Source organism: Oryctolagus cuniculus, chromosome 7 (genome assembly GCF_964237555.1).
Source record: "Oryctolagus cuniculus chromosome 7, mOryCun1.1, whole genome shotgun sequence".
Taxonomy (NCBI): domain Eukaryota; kingdom Metazoa; phylum Chordata; class Mammalia; order Lagomorpha; family Leporidae; genus Oryctolagus; species Oryctolagus cuniculus.
Genome location: NC_091438.1, coordinates 163,512,408 through 163,531,476, shown reverse-complemented (window position 1 = coordinate 163,531,476; position 19,069 = coordinate 163,512,408). Strand labels below are relative to the sequence as shown.

Genomic DNA, 19,069 nt, shown 5'->3' with positions numbered 1-19,069 from the left:
CACCGTGGCCTGGGCAGGGCGCAGGCCCCGACACCCCTCCCCCAGCCTCTCTCCCTTTCGCTTTCCCAGAAGTCTTCGGGGTGCTGATCGGGGTCTCCGCCCCCGCAGATCCGAGCAGGCTTTCCACACCTGTGCTCTGAGCTCCTGCTGCGCGCGACCCCTGTGGGCGGGGGTCTGTGTGGGGAGGCCCCGAAGTGCTCAGTGCACCTGCACCCGAGGGGTCGTCACTGCCGTCCTCCCTGCCGGACCCTAGGAGAGTGAGGGCCCCGTGTGCCTGCACACACACAGGTGTGCACACACACACACACGCACCTGCCCACACAGGTGTGCAATACAAACACAAACACACACACCTGCCCACACGTGCCTGCACACACACAGGTGTGCAGTGTGCACCTGCACACAGTGCACAGTGCACACACACAAGCCCATGGGCACACACCTGCACACTCGTGTGCACGAGCACGGGGACCTGAGCTAGCGTGCACCCTTTACTCCAGTGTGCTGGGGGCCTTGGCTGCTGGGGCTGTGCGGAGTCGGGGGACGCAGGCGCGGGGGACGCAGGCGCGGCGGACGGGCTGCACTGGGGCTGGCGGCCCTTGGCTTTGACAGACACTGACCATGGAGAGCCCTCCGCCCCCAGCTCCACCCCTGCTGCCCTGGGCCTCGCCTCTCTCTGACCTTGGGGGGCGTCACCGGCACACCTGGCCCTCCGGGGCAGCGGCTCCCCCTACAGGGACCCCCATCAGGACCCCCTCGCTGCCAGCCGCCTCCCCACTCCGCGGCCTCCGGTTGCTCTGGGCAGGTGTCTGCGGGAGCTGTCGGCGCGGGTTCGCCGGGGGCGGCTCTGGGGGTCTGTGATCCGCTGGAGCCCCCAGAGTGAGTGGTGTGGCAGGTGCCTTTGCTGGGGGGGGGCTGCCCTGCGCTGGGGCTGGTCCGGGCGGCCCCAGTTTCTCCAGGCTCAGCCCCGACTCCCCGCCGTTTCTCAGGGATTGGGAGGGCGATGCACCCCCCACCTCAGCAGCTCTGCCGGGCCCCCTGAGGGGTGTCGGGGGTCCACGGTACCTGTCCAGCCAGGGCCTGCTCCCCAAGGCTTGGCCGGGGCCTGCCTCTCCTGTGGCTGATGTCAGGAGCGCCCCTTGGTGTGGGGCCAGCCTCTGAGTGCCCGGCTGACCATCCGCAAGGCACCCCCTTTCCTGAGAGCCCCTCGTGCTCCCTGGGCCTCCTGACCAAGCCTCCGGGACGCTCCGGCCGCGGTCGGCAGAGCCCGCTGGCCGGCTGACCTGTGCCGCCCCTGCCCGGCCCCGGCCGCCCACTCCCGGCTCTGGGCTCGGGGCCGTGCCCCGTCTGTGAGCGCTGCGAAGCTCCAGAGCAAACGCGCCAGCCTGGAGAAGGAGCATTCCGGAAGCCGGGCTTGCTCGGCGGCTGGGAGGGGCTGTCGCTCCCGCCCCCGGCAGCAGGACTCGGGTGCAGCTGAGCCCGCCCGGGCCGGGGGCTGTGGACGGGGAGGGGAGTTGGCGTCCACAGCGCCTCTGTGCCGTCTCGCGCCGCCCGGAGGGGCCTGGGCTGGAGCCGTGTGCGCCCGTGGTCCAGGGCGGTGGTGTCCCGGGGGTGTGGCCTGCAGCAAACGCGTCCCAGTAGGAGGGCTCAGTTCTGGCAGCTCCAGGGGGTTGACGCCCAGGACCCCCGGACCCGGGGGAAGCCCCCCGCCCCGCCTCCAACCCAGACGCAGGAGCTGGCTGAGCGAGCCTGGGCGCGGCCACCACACAGCCTGGCGCCACCCTGTGACCCTGGGGAGGCCTTTGGCCCAGCATGACGGGGGGCCGGGCAGTCGGCTCCGTGTGTGTTGGGGGACGGGGCCCCTAAGTGCCTCCAGACCTGGACCGTGGCTGCCACGCCCACGTGGATCCGGCCCCAGCTGCGCGCTCTTTCCTGGCTCGGAACAGGCACCCCGAGCCGTCCCACAGGCCGGCCCCGCGGGGTGCAGGGGGAGGGGCTGCCGGCGCCGCGCCTGCTCCCCCACCCTGGAGCCCCCCCGGAGGCTGCCGGACGAGCATGGGGGCCCTCAGGGAGCCGACCGGAGGTTCCCAAGGCGGCCAGGCCTGGGCCCCGCCGCCCCTCCGCTCAGCTCCGCGGAAGTGTAGTCACGGCTCAAAGGCAGCCGCTGCTGTCCTGCGGAGAAGCCCTCGGCAGGGACCGGGAGCCTTGATCTGCCCCCCCCCGCCGGCCCAGGGCACCCGCCCCTGCCCCCGCCCCGCCCCGTCTCTGGGAGCAGCAGGAGCCCGGGGCTGGGCAGGCCCCTCCTTTGAGGCTCACAGGGAGCCCCGAGGAGCGGCAGATGTGCCCAGGAGGAGCCTGGGTAATTCACGCGCACCAGGGCCGCTTGCCTGGGGCTCTGGAATCAGGGTTGGCCACAGCTTCCCTCCCTGGGGACCCGGTGCTGCCCGAGGCCTGCGCACGGTCAGTCTCGGCCCTGGGAGGCCCTGCGGCTGCCTCGCCTGGCCGGTGTGCTCGGCTGCTCTCTCGGTTCTCGCATGCAGCAGGTGCACAGACCAAGTGGCTCCTTTGCCCACCTGGAGCTCAGCTGAGCCCAGAGTAGGGTTTTCCTTGGGGCGCTGTCGAGACACCAGGTGGGTTCAGGAGGGGAACCTGGAGGACAGCCTGGAGGAGGTGACTCCTGTTGGCAACGCAGGCAGGCAGTCTGGGGTCATCCTGCTCTCCCTCTCCACCTGGTTCTGGTGGGGGGTCCCCTCAATGTTCTAGAGCTGTCCCCTCCCCACCACCTGCACCCCAGCCTGGGCCGCCCTGCCCCTGCCCCCGCCAAGACCATGTCCTCTCATGCGCCGCCGTCTTCCTGTGGGGCGGGGGCAGCTCCCCACACACAGAGCAGGGGTCACCCCCACTGCCAAGGCGTGGCTGGGGCCTTGCACCGCTGCTCTCCTCTCCTGGAAGCCCCGTGGTGGCTGCTGGTTCTGTTACGGCCCCATTTTGGAGATGGGCACGTTGAGGCCGGGGAGGAGTGGCCTGCCAGGCCCAGGTCCAGCAGGCAGCGGGGGAGGTGCCGCGGCCCCTGGAGGCTTGTGTGGCTTGGAGCGCCGGCCGCTTGTCGCCCAAGGGACGGGCTGCGGGCTGGGCCTGCTGACCGTGGCTCATGAGCTGTCCCGGGGTCTCCTGGGCAGTGAACTCACGGGCACGCGGCCTGGTCAGAGCCACCCCCGCAGGGGCAGGGCCCCTCCCTGTCCAGCCTCTGTGTCCACTCCCAGGGCACACGCTGCCCGGCAGCCCAGGCGCCACCCGGCTCGGCCGAGCGCAGGTGGGGCGGACGGCGGCCCCGGCATGGGGCAGGGCCCCTGGGAAAGCCCCTCTGGTGTGGCCCAGTGGGGGGCGCCCCTCCCCCAGGCCGCGCTCCCGCCCAGCCCCCGCCGTGGAGCACGCGTGCGTGCGTGCGAGTGTATTTTTACCGTCACTTGCAGCTGTGTTTGCGTTGGTCTCGTTCGCTGAGCGCAGCGCATTGTGGGGTTATTTTGGGCTTGGCATTATTGGGGATTGTTGTGCTCCGTGTTTGTAGGGAGCGGGGGGACCGGCAGCGGGGGCGGGGGCTGGATGCCGTGGGGGGTGGGACCCCACGTGAGGCCCACCCTCGGGGCCCGGCTGCAGACCGGGGGCCTGAGCCGCCGGGACCAGGGCCCGGTGGGGGTCCTGCCGCGCCCCCCCCCCCCCCGGAGCGCAGACCCCGCTCGCTGCCTCCCGCCCTGCGTCACCTCAGTAGACCTCAGGTGCCCCTGCGCTCCGCCGAGCGAGCCTTAAAAAGCCGAAGGCGGGGACTCAGCTGTCACCTGCTGCCCCCGCTCCCGGGACACGTGAGGCCACGGCGCTCGTCCTGGACGGCCAGGGCCAGGCTGGGCGTGAGGGGAGGGGGGGGTGGGCTGCAGACCCCGGGCTCCTCCCCACCTTGGGCCCCACTGCCCTCTGGGCCTCCGTCTCCCCTGAAACCCAGGGGCTGGGCCTTCCTGGGACCCTGGGCCGTCCACGGTCTCCTCAGAGGCCTGACCGCAGCATGGGCGGCCCCTCTCCCGCCCTGCCAGGGCCCAGGGAAGGGCCAAGAGGGGACTGGGGTTGCCAGGACTCCGCTCTCGGCCCCTCCCCACTGTCCCCTCCCTGCCCTGTCCTAGTGGTCACCTCACACCGGCCAGCCCTTGTGCAGGGCGCCCTGGGGTTTGGGGAGCCCAGGCTTCTCAGGGTGGGCCCGGATGTGAGCGCCACACTGCGGAACCAGCGGGGCTGGCGGATGTCACAGAAATGAGATGGCGCCTGGGACCCCTCCTCCGCTCCCCTGTCTGGCATGGGGTGGGAGGGGTGAGGGCTGGGGGCTGGGGGACGAAGGCGGGAGTTTCCTGCCGGCAGCTTCTCTCGGAGCTCCCAAGCCACTGGCTCACTGGCCTGTCCCACCCTGAGGGGCACTGAGGGGCCCGTGGGCAGTCAGGGAGGACTCCCCGAAGGAGGCGGCATCCTCAGAGCGGAGGGCTGGGTGGCTCAGTGGTTGGAGCCTCGGTAGGCGTTCCCGAGACACACCCTCCCTCTGCCCTGAAGGGAAGGTCAGCTGAGGTTCCAGGCCCTGGACGGCTGCAGGTGCACGCGCTGGGGCGAGGTGGGGGCCGGGAGAGGTGAAGGGTGTGCGTGTGAGGGGCACGGCTCAGTCACCGTGGGGCAGGGGGCGTGACCATCACCGCCCGGGCTGGTCCTGACGGCAAAGGGGGCCGGGGGGGCCGGGGGGCCGGAGCAGGTGCTGGGGAGGCAGAGCAGGAGGTGCCCCCACCCCGGGGGCTTCCTGCATTGACGGGAGGGGCAGGTGGCAGTCCCAAGAGAGGCAGTGACCCCCACCCTCCCAACCACCCCCCGCCCCTCCCTGCTCCCTGGGACTGGGCAGGGGGCGGGGCCTCGTGCCCCCTCTTCCGGGAGTGGCAGGCGACCCCTGCAGACCCCACGGCTCAGGAGGCGGCGGTGCCCGTGCCACAGGGCCTCTGGGAATTCGGTGGGGCGGGCGGCACAGCAGGGCCCCTGCCCGCCTTGGGTCTGGGTCTGCGAGTGCTTAGCGGGAGCCCCGGCCTCTCCCCACGGGGAGGCTTCCAGGCCTCGATCCCCACACCCGATGCCACCGTCATGCGAAGGCGGCCACACCGCGGCCGTCCTGGGGCATGGACTGAGGCTGGCGGTTGCCAGGGCCCCGCTGGGAGCCGCAGGTGCAGCGTCAACCCTGCCCCGGGGGCTCGGGGGCTGTGGGGCACGGCCGTGGCCCCCAAGTGGGGTGTAGCGCAGGGCTGTGGGGCTCACAGAACCTGCGGGCTCCGGCTGTGAGCTGTGCCTGCTGCGCCCTGCCTGGGGCACCGTGACAAAGTCTGCCGTGGGCACACGGCGCTCTGGGCTCGCTTCTCCGGTTTCATGGCTGCAGACGCAAAGTGAGACGGGCAGGCTTCAAGCTCCGCCGGCCAGCCCCGAGCACGGTTACCCACGCTCACCCGAGGGCCGTGGTGGAATCTTAGGAGCCAGCTTTGCCAAGGGAGGGCTGGGACGGGGTCCTGGCGCAGGGAGGGGGCAGGCAGGTGCCGGGCAGGGGTCTGTGCGCAGCCCCTTGCCTCCTCTTCTCGGGCCTGCTCCCGCCCTGAGCCCCGTCCCGGGCCCCTTCCGGCTCTGGGCCTGATCCAGGGAGGGGACGCCCAGCTGTGGTCCCCCCACGGCCACCGCCGGAGCTCCCTCCCGCGGGGAGCTCTCGGGAGTGGGTCTGCCTCTGGGTCCTCGGGCTCGGTTCCAGCCCGGTTCATGCCCGGCCTGCCGCGGGCGCTGGGTGAGGCCTGGCTGACCGTGGAGGAGGGCGGGGCCGTCCTGGCGCCAGGAGGCGGCCTGTGGGGACCCTGCTCCTGTTCACGAAGCCTGACGTCCCGTGCAGGCGGCCAAGGGGTCTGGGTGCGGGCAGGTGTGCAGACTGGGGTGGGCTGTGGCCCCCTGGCGGGGGTGAGGAGGCAGGGGCACCGTCCTGAGGGGCTGGGGGGTCCCAGAGCTGCCCCCATGGCTGACGGCGCTGACCAGGGCTCCCTGCGCCTCCCCCAGGGAAGGACCGTCCCCACCTGCAGGGCTGGGCGTGGGGGGCCCACTTCTGTCCTCGCCACCATTCCTCCAGTCCTGGGGGCGGGGGCTGGGGCCTGGGGAGGGGTCCCAGTATCCTGAGTGGCAGAGACGGGGGGGCGGCTCCCTGTGGGCCCTGGCTGGGTGTGCACCCTGGGGGGGGGGCGGGGGCTGCTGTGGGGCTGTGGCTGCGGCGCGGTGCCAGGCTGGCGAGATTGCACGGCTGCTGCACAGGGGCGTGGAATCTGGGTCAGGCCGTGCGGGGAGGCAGGGCCGGCAGCGAGGGCAGAGCCTGCTCCCCGGGGCTCCGGTTTGGCTGCGGCAGCCGGGGGTGGGGAGGGGGCAGGACCCTCCCAGCGGCGCTGAGGCAGGGCAGGCATCGTGCGGGCGTGCGTCGTGGCTGTGGACGCCGGGGTTTGCCCTGGGCACCGAGGACATCCCATGGTGATTCGGGCCAGAGCCTTCCGGAAGCTGCCTCCAGCCACCCCGGCCCGCCCCGCGCCAGCCCGTCTCCCTCCCTGCTTCTCCGGGCTTCCTCACCAACCCATCGCCCGGCCTCTGGCCCACGGCCCCTCCGCCCCCAGGGCCGGGTCCCCCTGCCGCCTGCAGCCAAGGCACCGTGGAGGCCACTGCCTCCGGCCACGCCCGGCTCCGGGCCTGCTCTGCCCTCTCGTCCCCCGGGGATGCTGTCCGCACAGCGCCCTTGTGCTGGGGCCTTGTGGGCCGCCCGCAGTCTGGAGCCTTGGGACCCCCGTTCTCGGCTCCGCCTCTCCGACGCCCCCCTCCGAGCTCCCTCTGCTCTGGCCTTGCCTTGCTTGGGAACGGCGCCTCCCTGGGACCCTCCTCCACCCTCCCGCTCCTCCCACGGCCACGCCCGTCCTTCTCAGCCAGGCCCTGTCCCTGACACCTTTAACCCCAGAACTGAGGCCCCGGGGTGCCCCCGAGGCCCGCGTCCCCTCCACCCGCCGTGCCCCCCAGGAGCCCCCGGGGCGGTCGCTGTCGGAGCGGAGCTCTGACTCCAGGTGTTGAGCGGCACGGCCGGCTCCCGCGTTGCGTAATTGATGAGCCGCTCGGGCTGGGAGAGGCGGCCTTTGCCCCCCAGCACGTGGTGGGCACGTGGTGGGCACGTGGTGGCACGTGGTGGCACGTGGTGGGCACGTGGTGGCACATGGTGGCACGTGGTGGGCACGTGGTGGGCACGTGGTGGCACGTGGTGGGCACGTGGTGGGCACGGCCTGGGGGACCAGCCGGCCCTGCACACGCCTCTGCTTCCGCCGCCCAGCTAAAGGCTGGACTCTGGAATTCTGGGGCGACCTCAGGAGCGGAGCCGGGGGTCCTGGCCGTGCCCTGGGTGCCTGGCGCTGGCCCCGGCCGGCGGCAGAGCCCCTGCCTGCGGGTCGCCGAGAAGCGTCTCCTTGGAGACGTATGTAGGACAGCAGCCGCGATCTGCCCACGAGGGCGTGGCTGGCTCTGCTCCACTGCAGGGGGCGGCTCCCGGGGGCCCTGGATGTGGCCGCTGCCCGTCTCCGGGAGAAGACGGCGAAGGTGCTGAGAGCCTGGCGGGCTGCACCGGGCAGTGGCCCTGGGCACCTCTTGGCAAGTGCACTGGGAATGAACCAGGGACCTCAGGGTGAGCGTGGCTCCCGCCTGCGGTCCCGGGTGTCAGGGACCCTGGGAGGGGCTGCCCACGCAGAGCCCAGGCCTGGGGGGCACAGGAGCACGACGCTGCCGGGAAACTGGGCTCAGGGGGGCTGAGCCGTGCCCTCCTGCAGACCCCGGCTGATCCTCACGGCTGTCCCAGCCCTGTCTCAGGGCGCAGCCTCCTGCAGCCTCTCTCCCACGGTGCCAGGGGATGCCGGAGCAGGCCTGGACCGGCACCGGGAGGAGGGGAGCCCTCAGGTCTGCAAGGCCCCGGTGTGTGGGGGGGTCTGGGTGTTGGAAGGCGGCAGGGAGGGGGGAGCTCGGCCCATAGAAGGGCAGCGCTGGGCTCAGGGACTCGAGGCTGGTCACCTCGTCCGGGGAGGAGAGGGACTGGCCGGCCACAGGCTCCCCTCCCGCCCTGAGGGGCGTAACTCTGCGGCAGCGCCCGAGCGCAGGGCAGGAGACGAGAATCTTAAGCAAGGCAGCGTGTGACGCCGGCGGCTCTTAATCACCGCCGGTAACACAGCCGGGTTCGGAAACCAGCTCGCGGCGGCGTGCCAGGGCGGGGCGGCCATGCGGATGGATTATTTATTAGGACCTGAACTTGGGTTTCACCCGACTCCTCCCGTGGGGAGGCCTGGGGCCCTTGGGTCCACTCCAGGGGGACGTGGCTGGGCGGCAGCCTGGCCCCTCCTGGGGGACCCTGTGGCCGCCCCTCCCCCACTCCACCCCGGGGTGTGTGCCTGTCTCCTCTCCTCTGCTCGGTTCTCCTGTCTGAGGTTGGCGCTGCCGGGAGCCCCCACTGCTCCCGGCCTCTGGCTAACCTGTGCACTTGCGCGGTGATGCCGGTGCATGAGCTGTCCCTTTCAGTGGCCTGCAGCCCCCCCCCCCCAGCTCAGCAGGGACCCTCACTCGGGTTCCCAGAGCCCAGGGCTCCAGGAGAGGCGGTGGGGGGAGGATGCTGGCCCTTTAAGGGCGCCAGGCAGCCGGGCCCAGGGGCTTTCCTCGGGCAGGACCCAGGTGGTGGTGGCAGCTGGCAGTGTCCCCCCCCACCTGAGAACCACGCCTGGCAGCAGGCGTCACACCTGGAGGTGGCAGTGGCTCAGAGCCCAGAGGCCGCCCCCTGCCTTCTGCCCCGGCTCCAGGGTCCCCACCAAACTCCCCGGGCCACCCTCTGGGACCCTAGGGTGAGGTCCGTCCAGGCGGGGCCGTGGCGGCCGCGGCAGCTGTCAGCTCAGCTCATGGCTGGAGGTCGTGGTGATGTGGGAGGTGGTATTTCCTGCAGGTTAGCACAGACCAGGCCCTGCCCCCGTGCCTGGTGGGACCCCTGCAGGCTCCCCGGCAGTGCCTGCCACCCCCAGACCCCACAGCTGCAGTCAGGTGGCAAAGCCCTGTGGGGGGGCACCCAGGGAGGCGGGGAGGGGCGGGTGCTTGCCTCCGCCAAGGCAGCACCCCCAGACCAGCATAGCTGAGTGATGCTCCCTCGGTCACCCCAAGGGGCTCTGAGAGGGGGCGTGGTTTGTCTGGCCCCCACCCCACGGGACCTAGGTGTGTGAGGATCAGAGCCCTTGTGGCTGTCGGGCAGCCCCAGCCTGGAGGGACGGGCACGCAGTGTGGTGTCTGGAGCCCCGTGGGAGGCCTGAATGGCCGGTGCCACCTTCATTTCCCGCCTCTGAGTGGGGCTGGCTCCGCCTCCACCCCACCCCACCCCTGCCCTGGCACGTGAGGCCTCCCCCCCAGAGCAGCCCTGGTGGCCCTGGAGCCGGGCAGCCGAGAGTTAAGGCAGGCGGAGCTCCCGAGGGAGGGCGGTCCCCGAGGCAGCCTCGTCCCGCCCCTCCCCTCCCCTTTTTTCCTTGGCGGTTGGCGGCGGCAGCGCTGGTGGCAGCCGTGGGTTTGGACGCGGCATGGGCACTGAGCAGGGGGTGCCCCGGCTCAGGCTGGGGCTCCCGGGACGCTCGGGGGCAGAGCAAGGTCCTGGCTCCCCAGGGCTGTGCCGGTAACAGTGGGGTTGGCAGCCGTGGGCCATGGAAGAGCCTGGGCCCCCCGGTGGGCTCAGCCGGGACCAAGGTAAGGGGGCAGCAGGGCCCCAGGAAGGGGCTGGGGGCCTCCCTGCGGCGCTGGGACCACGGCTGGCAGCGGGGACCCGCTGACTCCTCACGGGCAGCACTGGATGCCTTCCCCTCAGGTCTCCATGAGCGTGGACCCGTGACCCCATTCCCCGTCAGCTGCCCCTGTGGTGGCCGCTCAGGGACGCTCCCTGTGGACAATCCAGGTGACCCTGGTGGGCGGCAGGAGGAGGTGCCCCCAGCCCAGCCACCTTGCCCAGGTCTGCAGTGCACCCCAGTGGACAGGGGCAGGTCGGGGTGTCAGGGGCCAGCCGGCTCTGCAGGCTCTCCTCACCCAGCTCCACCCCACCCTGCTGAGCGGCAGTCAGCACCATGGACAGGGCAGCCTCTGCTCTCACTCCAGGGGCCCTGAGTTCGCTGCGTGCCTGCAGCCCCCGGGAGTCAGATGTTCGTCCTGCTCTGGGGACCTGGGAGCCAGGCAGACGGCACAGCCCAGCCGGGGAGGCCGGGACCCTCGGGGGGTCCTGAGTCTTCAGCCCCCTGCAAGTCCCAGCGCTGCTGGCGCTGGGCCACGGGCGGCCGAGACTGAGAGTGAAGAGGGCCTGTGGCTGTGGCTGCAGCAGGAGCAACTAGGGCCTGGCGGCAGGAAGAACTTCCCGACCAGGGTCTCCAGGGAGACCTGGAGTTTGCCTGCTGGGGCCCTGTGACTGGACGCTGGGCCGGACCCCCTGGGGAGCTGTGTGTCCCTGTGCAGGGCACGGACAAGGTGGGGGCTCCTGCGGGCGTCAGCTGTGCACCTGCAAAGCGAGCGAGTCTGCCAGGCACCCACGCCGCGCCCGTCCCCTCTGCCGCTGTCCTCTGTGAATGGGAGAACGGCCGGAGTGGCCTGGGTGGCGGTGCAGAGGCCCCCACCGTCCTCATGGGACCAGATGAGCTTTGAGTTTAGGTCACTCGGGCAGGGCAGGGCTCCCTGGGGAGGAGGGTCAGTGTCGGGCTGGCCCCTGGGGTCGGGACACCTGCCTGCCGGCTGGGCAGGAGCTGACTGGGACACGCCTGGGGTCCGGGAGCCCACCCCCAGGCCCCCCGCCCTGGCCGGAGGGAGCAGACCCCCCGCCCTGGCCCCTCTGGCCTCGATGTGCAGCCCAGGACAGAGCAGATGGGCTGGAGTCCTGGGCCCGCCCTCCATCTGCACTGCCCGAGCTGATGACGAAGACTCCGCACGCCTGGCACCTTCTCGGGGAGGGCAGTGCCCTCTCCCGGGGCGGGGGGCGGGCTGGCGGCCAGCGGCTCTGTGTTCACTGTGGGCTGGCTGGCTGGGGGAGGGGTCTCGGAGGGGGATGAGTCAACGGACAAAGCTGTTTCTCCTGGGATTCTGCTTCCAGCACAGAGCACGTGGGCCCCCGCCGGCTGGACGGGCTTCCTGTGTGGGAAGGGGGTGGGCGTGGGCTGTGGGGGCGGCGGGCGCCGCGCCTTCGCCAAATGGGACGCCTGCTCCGGCCCGGCCCAAGGACCTCGCTCCGGCCGGGCGGTGGCCCCCAGCAGGGGGCTGTGACCGGTGGCGCAGGAGAGAAGTGGCGGGCTGGGGGCTGGCCTGGGCTGCTCCTTGGAGCTGCTCTGTCCTGGGGGTGTGTCCTGCAGTCTGGGACATCTCGATGTCTTGGGTCAGGCCCTGGCTCGGTGGCCGCCCCACTGCCAGCTCCTTCCGGGGCTTGAGCTGACCAAGGGCCAGGTGTGGACACACAGCTCCCAGGGGCAGCCCCTCTGCCGCTCCCGGTCAGTGAGGGGTGTGTGTGTCGTGGGAGATGATGTGGTGGACGGCAGGAGTGTGACAGCCCCAGGGACAGCCCCCAGAGGGCGGGGGGGGGCAGGGCAGCTGGCTGGTCCCAGGGCTGGGCTCAGGACGGGGCTGGCGACAACCCCATGGCAGCACACCTTCTGAGTCAGCCGCGGAGGCCAGCCCCTCGCGAGCCGCCTCTGTCCCGGGGCTCCCTCGCGAGTCCAGGCTGCTGAGGGCCCCCCTCAGAGCCGCAGCCCCTCTCCCCCTCCCTCAGCCTCACGGGAGCTCCCCCCTCCCGACAGGCAGCGGCTCCATCTGGTGACTTTTCAGGAAAAGCCCCACCCCCTGGCGGCCGGCCAGAGCCCGCTGCCTCTCGCGCTCCTCCTGAGGTGTGCGCAGTGGCGGGGGGCACGGCTCTGCCCCCTGCACAGGCCACACCTGCTCGGGGAGCCCCAGGCCAGGAGGACGCGCCCTGGGGGCAGCTGATGCCTCAGGGGGCTGGTGGCTGGTGCCGGGGACAGTGGCCCCCGGGGACACAGGCACGGGGCACCTGCGGGAGCAGGAGGCTGCGAAATGGGCTATTAATAGAGTCCTCCCCCCGCGAGACTGCCGACTGAGGTTAACGCCTCCGCTGAGCGCCGAGGAGCCACGCGGCACTGGGGGGGGGGCGGGGAGGCGACCGGGCAGCGGCGGGGGCATGGCTGGGCCGGCCATCGGGGCCCCTGCGTGGCAGGCCCCCTGGGAGTCTGGTTTGGGCCTCAAGGAGAGAGGCTTCTTGGGGTGGGGGCGCTGGACTCCACGAGCTTCCTGTCCACCTGCTGTCCGCTCCCGGCTGCTGGAGTGCGTGCGGCCGGCGGGTTCCCGGCGCTGGGCGCCCTCCACGCAGCTGCCCACCAAGGCTTCCGTCCACACTTCCGGCTGGGGACGGCCCGGGAGGCCCGCGCCCCCAGGTCCAGGGGGGCTGCTGTCCCCAGGCTGCCGTGGGCCCTCCGGCCCCGCAGGTCAGGACGCACCCGTCGTGGGGAGGGAGGAGCGTGGCCGGCCTTTGGGGGTCCTCCCCGTCCCTGGCAGAGGCCAGACGCTGCCCTCGGGCCCCCTCTGCTGGCGCCCTCTGGCCTTTCTCCCTGCTGAGCCCGAGGCGCTGGGGCGGCCCCTGCTCACCGCACCCACAGGAAGGGCCGCCGCAGGCCGACGCCCCTGCCCGCCTGGTCAGACACCGCGGGCAGCAGCCACGGGCTCCGCCTCCCTCGCGCGGACCCCGGCCCCAGCCCTGCTCCCGGGGGTCTTCCCGCGGGAGGCTGCAGGGGGCCGACGCGCTGGCTGATGAAGCAAAAATAGCGGGGAGGAGGCGCCCAGACTGCGGGGGGGGGGCCTGCTTCTGCAGACGGAAAGAATCCCGGCCATCTGTGTGTGGGCCGGCGCCCGCCCAGCCGCTGCCCGGGCCAGGCCACTCGGTGCTGCCGCAGGCTGGGCGCCCTGCGTCCTGACAGTGCACGGCTGGGCGCCCCTGCATACTGACAGTGCACAGAGTGAGCGCCCCTGCATCCTGACAGTGCACAGAGTGAGCACCCCTGCATACTGACAGTGCACAGAGTGAGCACCCCTGCATACTGACAGTGCACAGAGTGAGCGCCCCTGTATACTGACAGTGCACAGAGTGAGCACCCCTGCATACTGACAGTGCACGGCTGGGCGCCCCTGTATACTGACAGTGCACGGCTGGGCGCCCCTGTATACTGACAGTGCACGGCTGGGCGCCCCTGTATACTGACAGTGCATGGCTGGGCGCCCCTGCGTCCTGACAGTGCACAGAGTGAGCGCCCCTGTATACTGACAGTGCACAGACTGAGCGCCCCTGCATACTGACAGTGCACAGAGTGAGCGCCCCTGTATACTGACAGTGCACAGAGTGAGCACCCCTGCATACTGACAGTGCATGGTCTAGGTGCCCCTGTATACGGAGCAGTGCACAGGCTGAGCGCCCCCTGTATACTGAGCTGTGCACAGGCTGAGCGCCCCTGTATACTGAGCAGTGCACAGGCTGGACGCCCCCTGTATACTGACAGTACACGGCTGGGCGCCCCTGCATCCTGACAGTGCAGAGTGGGTGCCCCTGCATACTGATCAGTGCATGGTCTGAGCGCCCCTGTATACTGACAGTGCACGGGCTGGGCGCCCCCTGTATACTGACAGTGCATGGTCTAGGCACCCCCTGTATACTGACAGTGCATGGTCTGGGCGCCCCCTGTATACTGAGCAGTGCATGGTCTGGGCGCCCCTCTATACTGAGCAGTGCTTGGTCTGGGCGCCCCTGCATGCGGAGTAGGGCTCAAAGGAGAGCTGAGAGACAGTGGGGTGGGGCCCCCAGCTGCGGGCAGCGGGTATCTGCGGGGGCTGGGGAAGGCCCCGAGGAGCCCCAGCCTGAGTGCCCCACGCTGCTGCTGTGGGGGTGAGCTGGGACGAGGCCGGCAGGAGTGGGCAGAGAGGGGGCTACAGGGGCCGGGGCTGCTGCGGAGGGGGCCTGGAGATGCGCTCCCAGGCAGGAGGGGCCCCGGACGCCTGTCGAAGTGCGGGGGGTGGGCAGGGCCGGGCTGCAGGCCCTGCGGGTGCCGGGAGCCGTGGGTGTTGCTGGTTTGTGGGAAGTCCACATTGATTTTCTGGCTCCCTGCTGTCAGGACGCGAGCCGGCTCCACCGCGGGAACAGTTGCGGCCGCGCTGCTCCGGCTCCGGCGGCGCCGGCTCCAGCACTCGGGGCTTCTCTCCGACACTGGGAGGCAGGGCCTGGCCGTGGGCCCGCCTCGTGTCCTCTCCCGCGGGGTGTGGCCTGGCCGTGGGCCCGCCTCGTGTCCTCTCCCGCGGGGTGTGGCCTGGCCGTGGCCGGCTCCGCTCGGACGGGGCTGGAGCGGGCTGAGCCCTGCAGGCCAGGCCAGGCCATGCTGGTAGCTCCCCCGTCCCCTCCCCAGTCCTGTCCCCCCTCCCGGCCCTGGGAGGGCAGCGAGCAGGACCCTGAGTTCCTGCGGAGGAGCCCCCGCCCGGGGGTCCCAGGGCCCACACCGAGGAGCCTTGACGGAGCCCTGTGTGTCCCAGACTGAGGTGCCGTGCTGCCGGTGTGCACAGCACCACTGGGGGGGGCAGGCGAGGAAGGCTCCCCCCGCTCCGTGGTCCCCTGAGCCCTGCCTGGCCTGCCCGGGGAGCCTTGGTGGGCCCAGTGCCGGCCTCGCTGCCCATGTGGCCACGGCCAGGTGTGGCTGCTCTGCTCGTCTGAGCCCGCCGGGGCACCTGGGACGCAGGCCTCGCAGGTGTCTTGGCTCAGCCTTGGGCGGGAGGGTGGGGCCTCCTGCGGTGCGGCCATGAGTGCAGCCGGGAGCCTGGGAGAAACCCCAGAGCAGAGCCAGCTTCCGGGGCCTCTCTGCCGGCCCTGGGGGCAGCCGGTGCCTGGCACTGGGCAGAGGGGGTGAGCTCAGGCCGGGGCGTGGGGAGCCTGCCCGGGCGTGGAGGGAGTCGTGGTGGGTGCACCTGGGCGGGGGCTTCCTGGCTTCCTGGGAGAAGGGGGCGGGGCTGCTGGGGTGGCCTCGGCTTCTCTGGATGCAGCTGGGGGCTGGGGACCAGGGCCGACCGCGGGGTGGGAGGGGCCTGCGCTGTGCTGGGGTGGCCGAGCGGCAGGGTCTCCGTGGGCTCAAGCTGCCTGTGGCTGGTGAGCTGGGGCGAGGCCTCTGCCCGACCCTGTCCTGCTGCTTCCCTGTGGTGTCCAGCGGCCAGGCCGCCCCCAGCTCCGCTCGGCAGCCGCGTTTCTGCCCGCTGTGTCCTGGCATCTCAGGGCTGGGCTGGGGTCACCTTGGTCCCCAGGCCGTGGCGGGGATTAGCTGCCGGCGTCCGTGTGGTCAGCGGAGGATTAGGCCTGGGGTTGCCGAGGGGGCAGGGGGCCTGCCCTGTCTCTGCCCCGCCCCAGCACCCCTGGGCAGGCAGAGGGGATGTCCCCCACCCCCAGCTGATAGCGAGGCCAGCTGGACGCGGAGAGCTCAAAGGCGGGGCCCCGGAGGGAGGTGCAGGGGACCCCAGCTTTGCGGTGCTCCGAGGAGGGGCGGGTGGCAGGCGGGAGTGACCCCCAAACTGGGGCCAAGGCGAGGACAGAGCAGGTGTCTCCGAGGGCCGAGGGGGACCCGGCTCGGGAGGAGCCGTACTTCTGGGTGGGAAGTGCGTGGCCCGTGGCCCCTCACGTGGGGGCAGCAGGCGAGGGGGGCAGTGGGGTCACCCAGGCCCAAGATGAAGGGGCTGTGTGACCCCGGGCACCCAGGTGTGGTCCACCCTGGGGTCCCCAGGGGCCACGGCATCTGCAGGCACTTGGCCCCGCCTCCCGGCCCTCTCCGTGCGTGGCTGACGGTCCCGATCCACTTCCACGGACCGTGAGGGCCACCGGCCGACCCTTCCTGGGGTAAACAGGCCAGGGCTGCCGTGACGGCTCCAGATTAGGCTCTGGATTTGGCTTTGAGTTGGTTACGGTGGATCTGGCTAAGTGGGGCCCTGGTTCCTCCTGTAGCCTGGGACGGGGGCCGGCGAGGGCAGGGGGACCCTGGGCCCTCACCGAGGTGGGCAGCTGCGCTCCCAGGCTGGCCTGCCCTGGAACCCGGAGCCTGGCCGGCGTGAGGGGCCAGGACGGCTGCGAGCCAGCACCGAGTCCTCTGTGTTCCCTGCTGCCCACTCCCCGTGCCGCCCGCTGTGCTGGACTGTGCGAGGTCATCTGCTGGTGGGTGGCCAGAGAGGGGCTCAGCCTGCCCAGCCTGGGGTCGGAGTGCAGGGGTGAGTCCTGGCAGGCGTGGGGAAGGGTCAGGCCGGGGGCTGGGCCTTGGAGCAGAGTCGGCCCGTGCCGGCTGTCAGGGCTGGAAAGGGGCTCTGGCTGCCGAGGTCCAGCCCCTGGGCCGGCGGCTCTGCCTGGCTGCCTCCTACCGCGTGCTGCTGCCCCATCCCGGGGCGCGGGGACCCTGGGAGCGCCTGGGGTCTGATGTGAGAGCAGGGCACGGAGGGGCGGGCAGCAGCCTCGGGCCGCCAGCTGAGCAGGATGGTGGGGGGACACCCCACGCGTGGTCGCCCAGGCCTGGCTGCTGCACCTGTGTCTGCCCCACTTCCTCGCTCAGTGCCGGTGTGGGTCCGGCTGCCCGGGGCCTCGGATGACCCTGCGGCCTCCCCGGTGCCCTCCTGGTCCCCAGCTGGGCACTGTCCTGGCCTAAATCCTCCAGCCAGTGGGAACAGAGCCAGCTTGGATTAGCACAGGGATTGGGCCCTAGGGTGGGTGGGGCCGAGGCTCTGCGGCTGGCCCAGCCTCCTGCACGCGACTTCTTTGGGGACCCCCTGGGGCCCAGGAGGGCGGGCGGCAGGCCTGGGGGCAGCAGGGGACAGTGGGGCCGATGCTAGCAGGGCCTGGGGGCAGCCCTGGCAGGGCGGGGAGAGGAAGAGGCAGAGCAGAGACCCTGCACCCAGCACCGCCTCTGCCTGACCCAGCGCCGCAGACAGGGTGGGGCACCGCCCCCGCCATCACCAAGCATGCCCAGCCCCTGGCCGTCCACTGCCGGCCAGACCAAGGGAGCCGTGGCCTGCCTGGCTGAGGTGCTTCTCTGGGCGGGGGGCAGCGTGGGGGTGTCCCCGCAGGGCCGGCTCTGCCTGCTAGGTAAGGAGGGCCCGGGAGTGGCCAAGCCGTGCTCCGGTTCGGGGCCACCTGGTGCCTCGGGGCGGGTGGGGGTCCGAGGATCTCCCTCTGTGGATCTCGGGGAGGGGGCAGCTCCTCTGCTTCCCACAGGGGCCTGAGGCTGAGCCCTGGGAGGGGCGGGGCTGGAGGTGCGGGGTTGGGGCCCCGGTGGCCCTCGCGCTGTCACTCTGGAGTGGGGGAGGGGCCCCGGCAGGGACGGGTGTCTGTCAGGCTGGTGCACAGAGGCCATGGTCAGGCTGTCCCCTGGTCGGTCTCTGTCCCAGCTGGCAGAAGCCCTGGCTGGGTGGCCCCCTCCAGAGCCTCGTGCCCCCGCCTCCTCCCTGCACTGCACTCTGGGAGCCCCCCAGGCTGGCACTACTCCTCAGTGCCCACGTGGGTCCCTCATGGAGCTTCCTGGGCTCCTGTAAGCCGGCGTGCAGGGCCTGACCCTGGCCTGGACGCCGCAGAGTCTGTGGCCCCTCCCCTGGGGCGTGGGAGAGGCAGGCCGGGGCTCTCCCTGGCCACCCTGTGCCTGGCCTGGGGCCGCCTCTGCACAGGGGCTCCTGGGAGCCAGCCCAGCCCCACCCCCTCCCTGCACCCATCGCCCCATCTGTGATGGCCCCTGGGCCTGGCCAGGAGGTGGGGGCCGAGGGGAGGGCGGCAGGGCCCCGGTGGGCAGAGTGGGTTGGGCGTGCGGCCCAGGCTGGCCTCGGCCTTGGTCTCGCGGGTGGCGGGGGCGGTGAGCTCCGCGTGCCGACGCCTGTGCCGTCTCCGCAGTGGAGCGCTGCATGCGTGCCATGCAGGAGGGGACGCAGATGGTGAAGCTCCGAGGCGGCTCCAAGGGCCTGGTCCGCTTCTACCGCCTGGACGAGCACCGCTCCTGCATCCGCTGGCGGCCCTCGCGCAAGAATGAGAAGGCCAGGAGTGAGTGGGCGGCGGGCCGGGCCGGCTGGGCGGGGGGACGGGCCGGCTCAGCGGCGGGACAGGCCGGCTGGGTGGGGGGACAGGCAGGCTCGGCGGTGCAGTGCCCAGCCCTGGGCTGTGTGCCAGGAGGGCTAAGGTCAAAGGGCAGGCAGCAAATCTGGGGTGGTGGTGGGGAGTGCTGAGACCCCCAGCCCTCAGCAAAGACCCCCTGCGTGTGTCGAGGGCCCCGGTCTCGGTGGAGACTCTTGGTGTCTGGGCTGGGCAGGACTGGGGGTGGGCAGGGAATGGGGGAGGGGTCCTGGGAGTCAGGACAGACACCCGAGTCCAGGACCAGGACCAGGACCTGCTCCGGCTTTGCCAACACAGGCAGGCCCAGGTGTGCCGGGGTGGGGCCTCAGCCCAGCTGTTGCCATGGGTACCGTGCCAGGAGCTCCAGGAGGGGGCTGCCCATGGGAGCCCCAGGGAAGCGTGTCCTGGGGGAGGCGGCTCCTGGCCCCGGCGTGGACAGCGGGGAGGGCCCTTGTGCCGGGTGCCGGGCCCTGTGCACCCTGTGGGAACTCGGTCCACACGGGACTGAAACTCCGACAGCACCACACTCCGGGAGCAGAGGAAGAAGCCAGGATGGCGGGGGGGGGGGAAGGGTGATGGGGAGGCCCTGGGGAAGGGGTGACAGGCGGAAACCTGCAGCCGGGCACTTGGGGCCCCATCTGGCTGCTCTCCCTGGCCCCGCAGGGTCCCTTGGCGAGAGGAGCGGAGTGGGCGGCTGTTCCCTGGACCGAGTCTGGGCGGCCTGTATCCCCCTCACTGCCAGGGGCCGAGGGACGGCCACCAGCTGGAGAGGCAGGGGCCAGACCGGGGCAG

General features: G+C 71.8%; 1 protein-coding gene across 2 annotated transcripts in view; it reads left to right on the top strand.

The window, feature by feature from the left end:
- PLCH2 (phospholipase C eta 2) overlaps positions 1 to 19,069 on the top strand; it is a 59,224-nt gene that overhangs the window by 14,076 nt on the left and 26,079 nt on the right. The window contains exons 1-2 of one of the 2 annotated variants that reach the window (XM_070077096.1): positions 9,613 to 9,828; positions 18,062 to 18,208. In XM_070077096.1, coding sequence (XP_069933197.1) covers positions 9,786 to 9,828; positions 18,062 to 18,208 — 190 coding nt within the window. In that variant the 5' untranslated portion in view covers positions 9,613 to 9,785. Of the gene's footprint in view, positions 1 to 9,612; positions 9,829 to 18,061; positions 18,209 to 19,069 lie in introns of those variants that run through there. The other variant, XM_070077095.1, reaches the window with a different exon arrangement.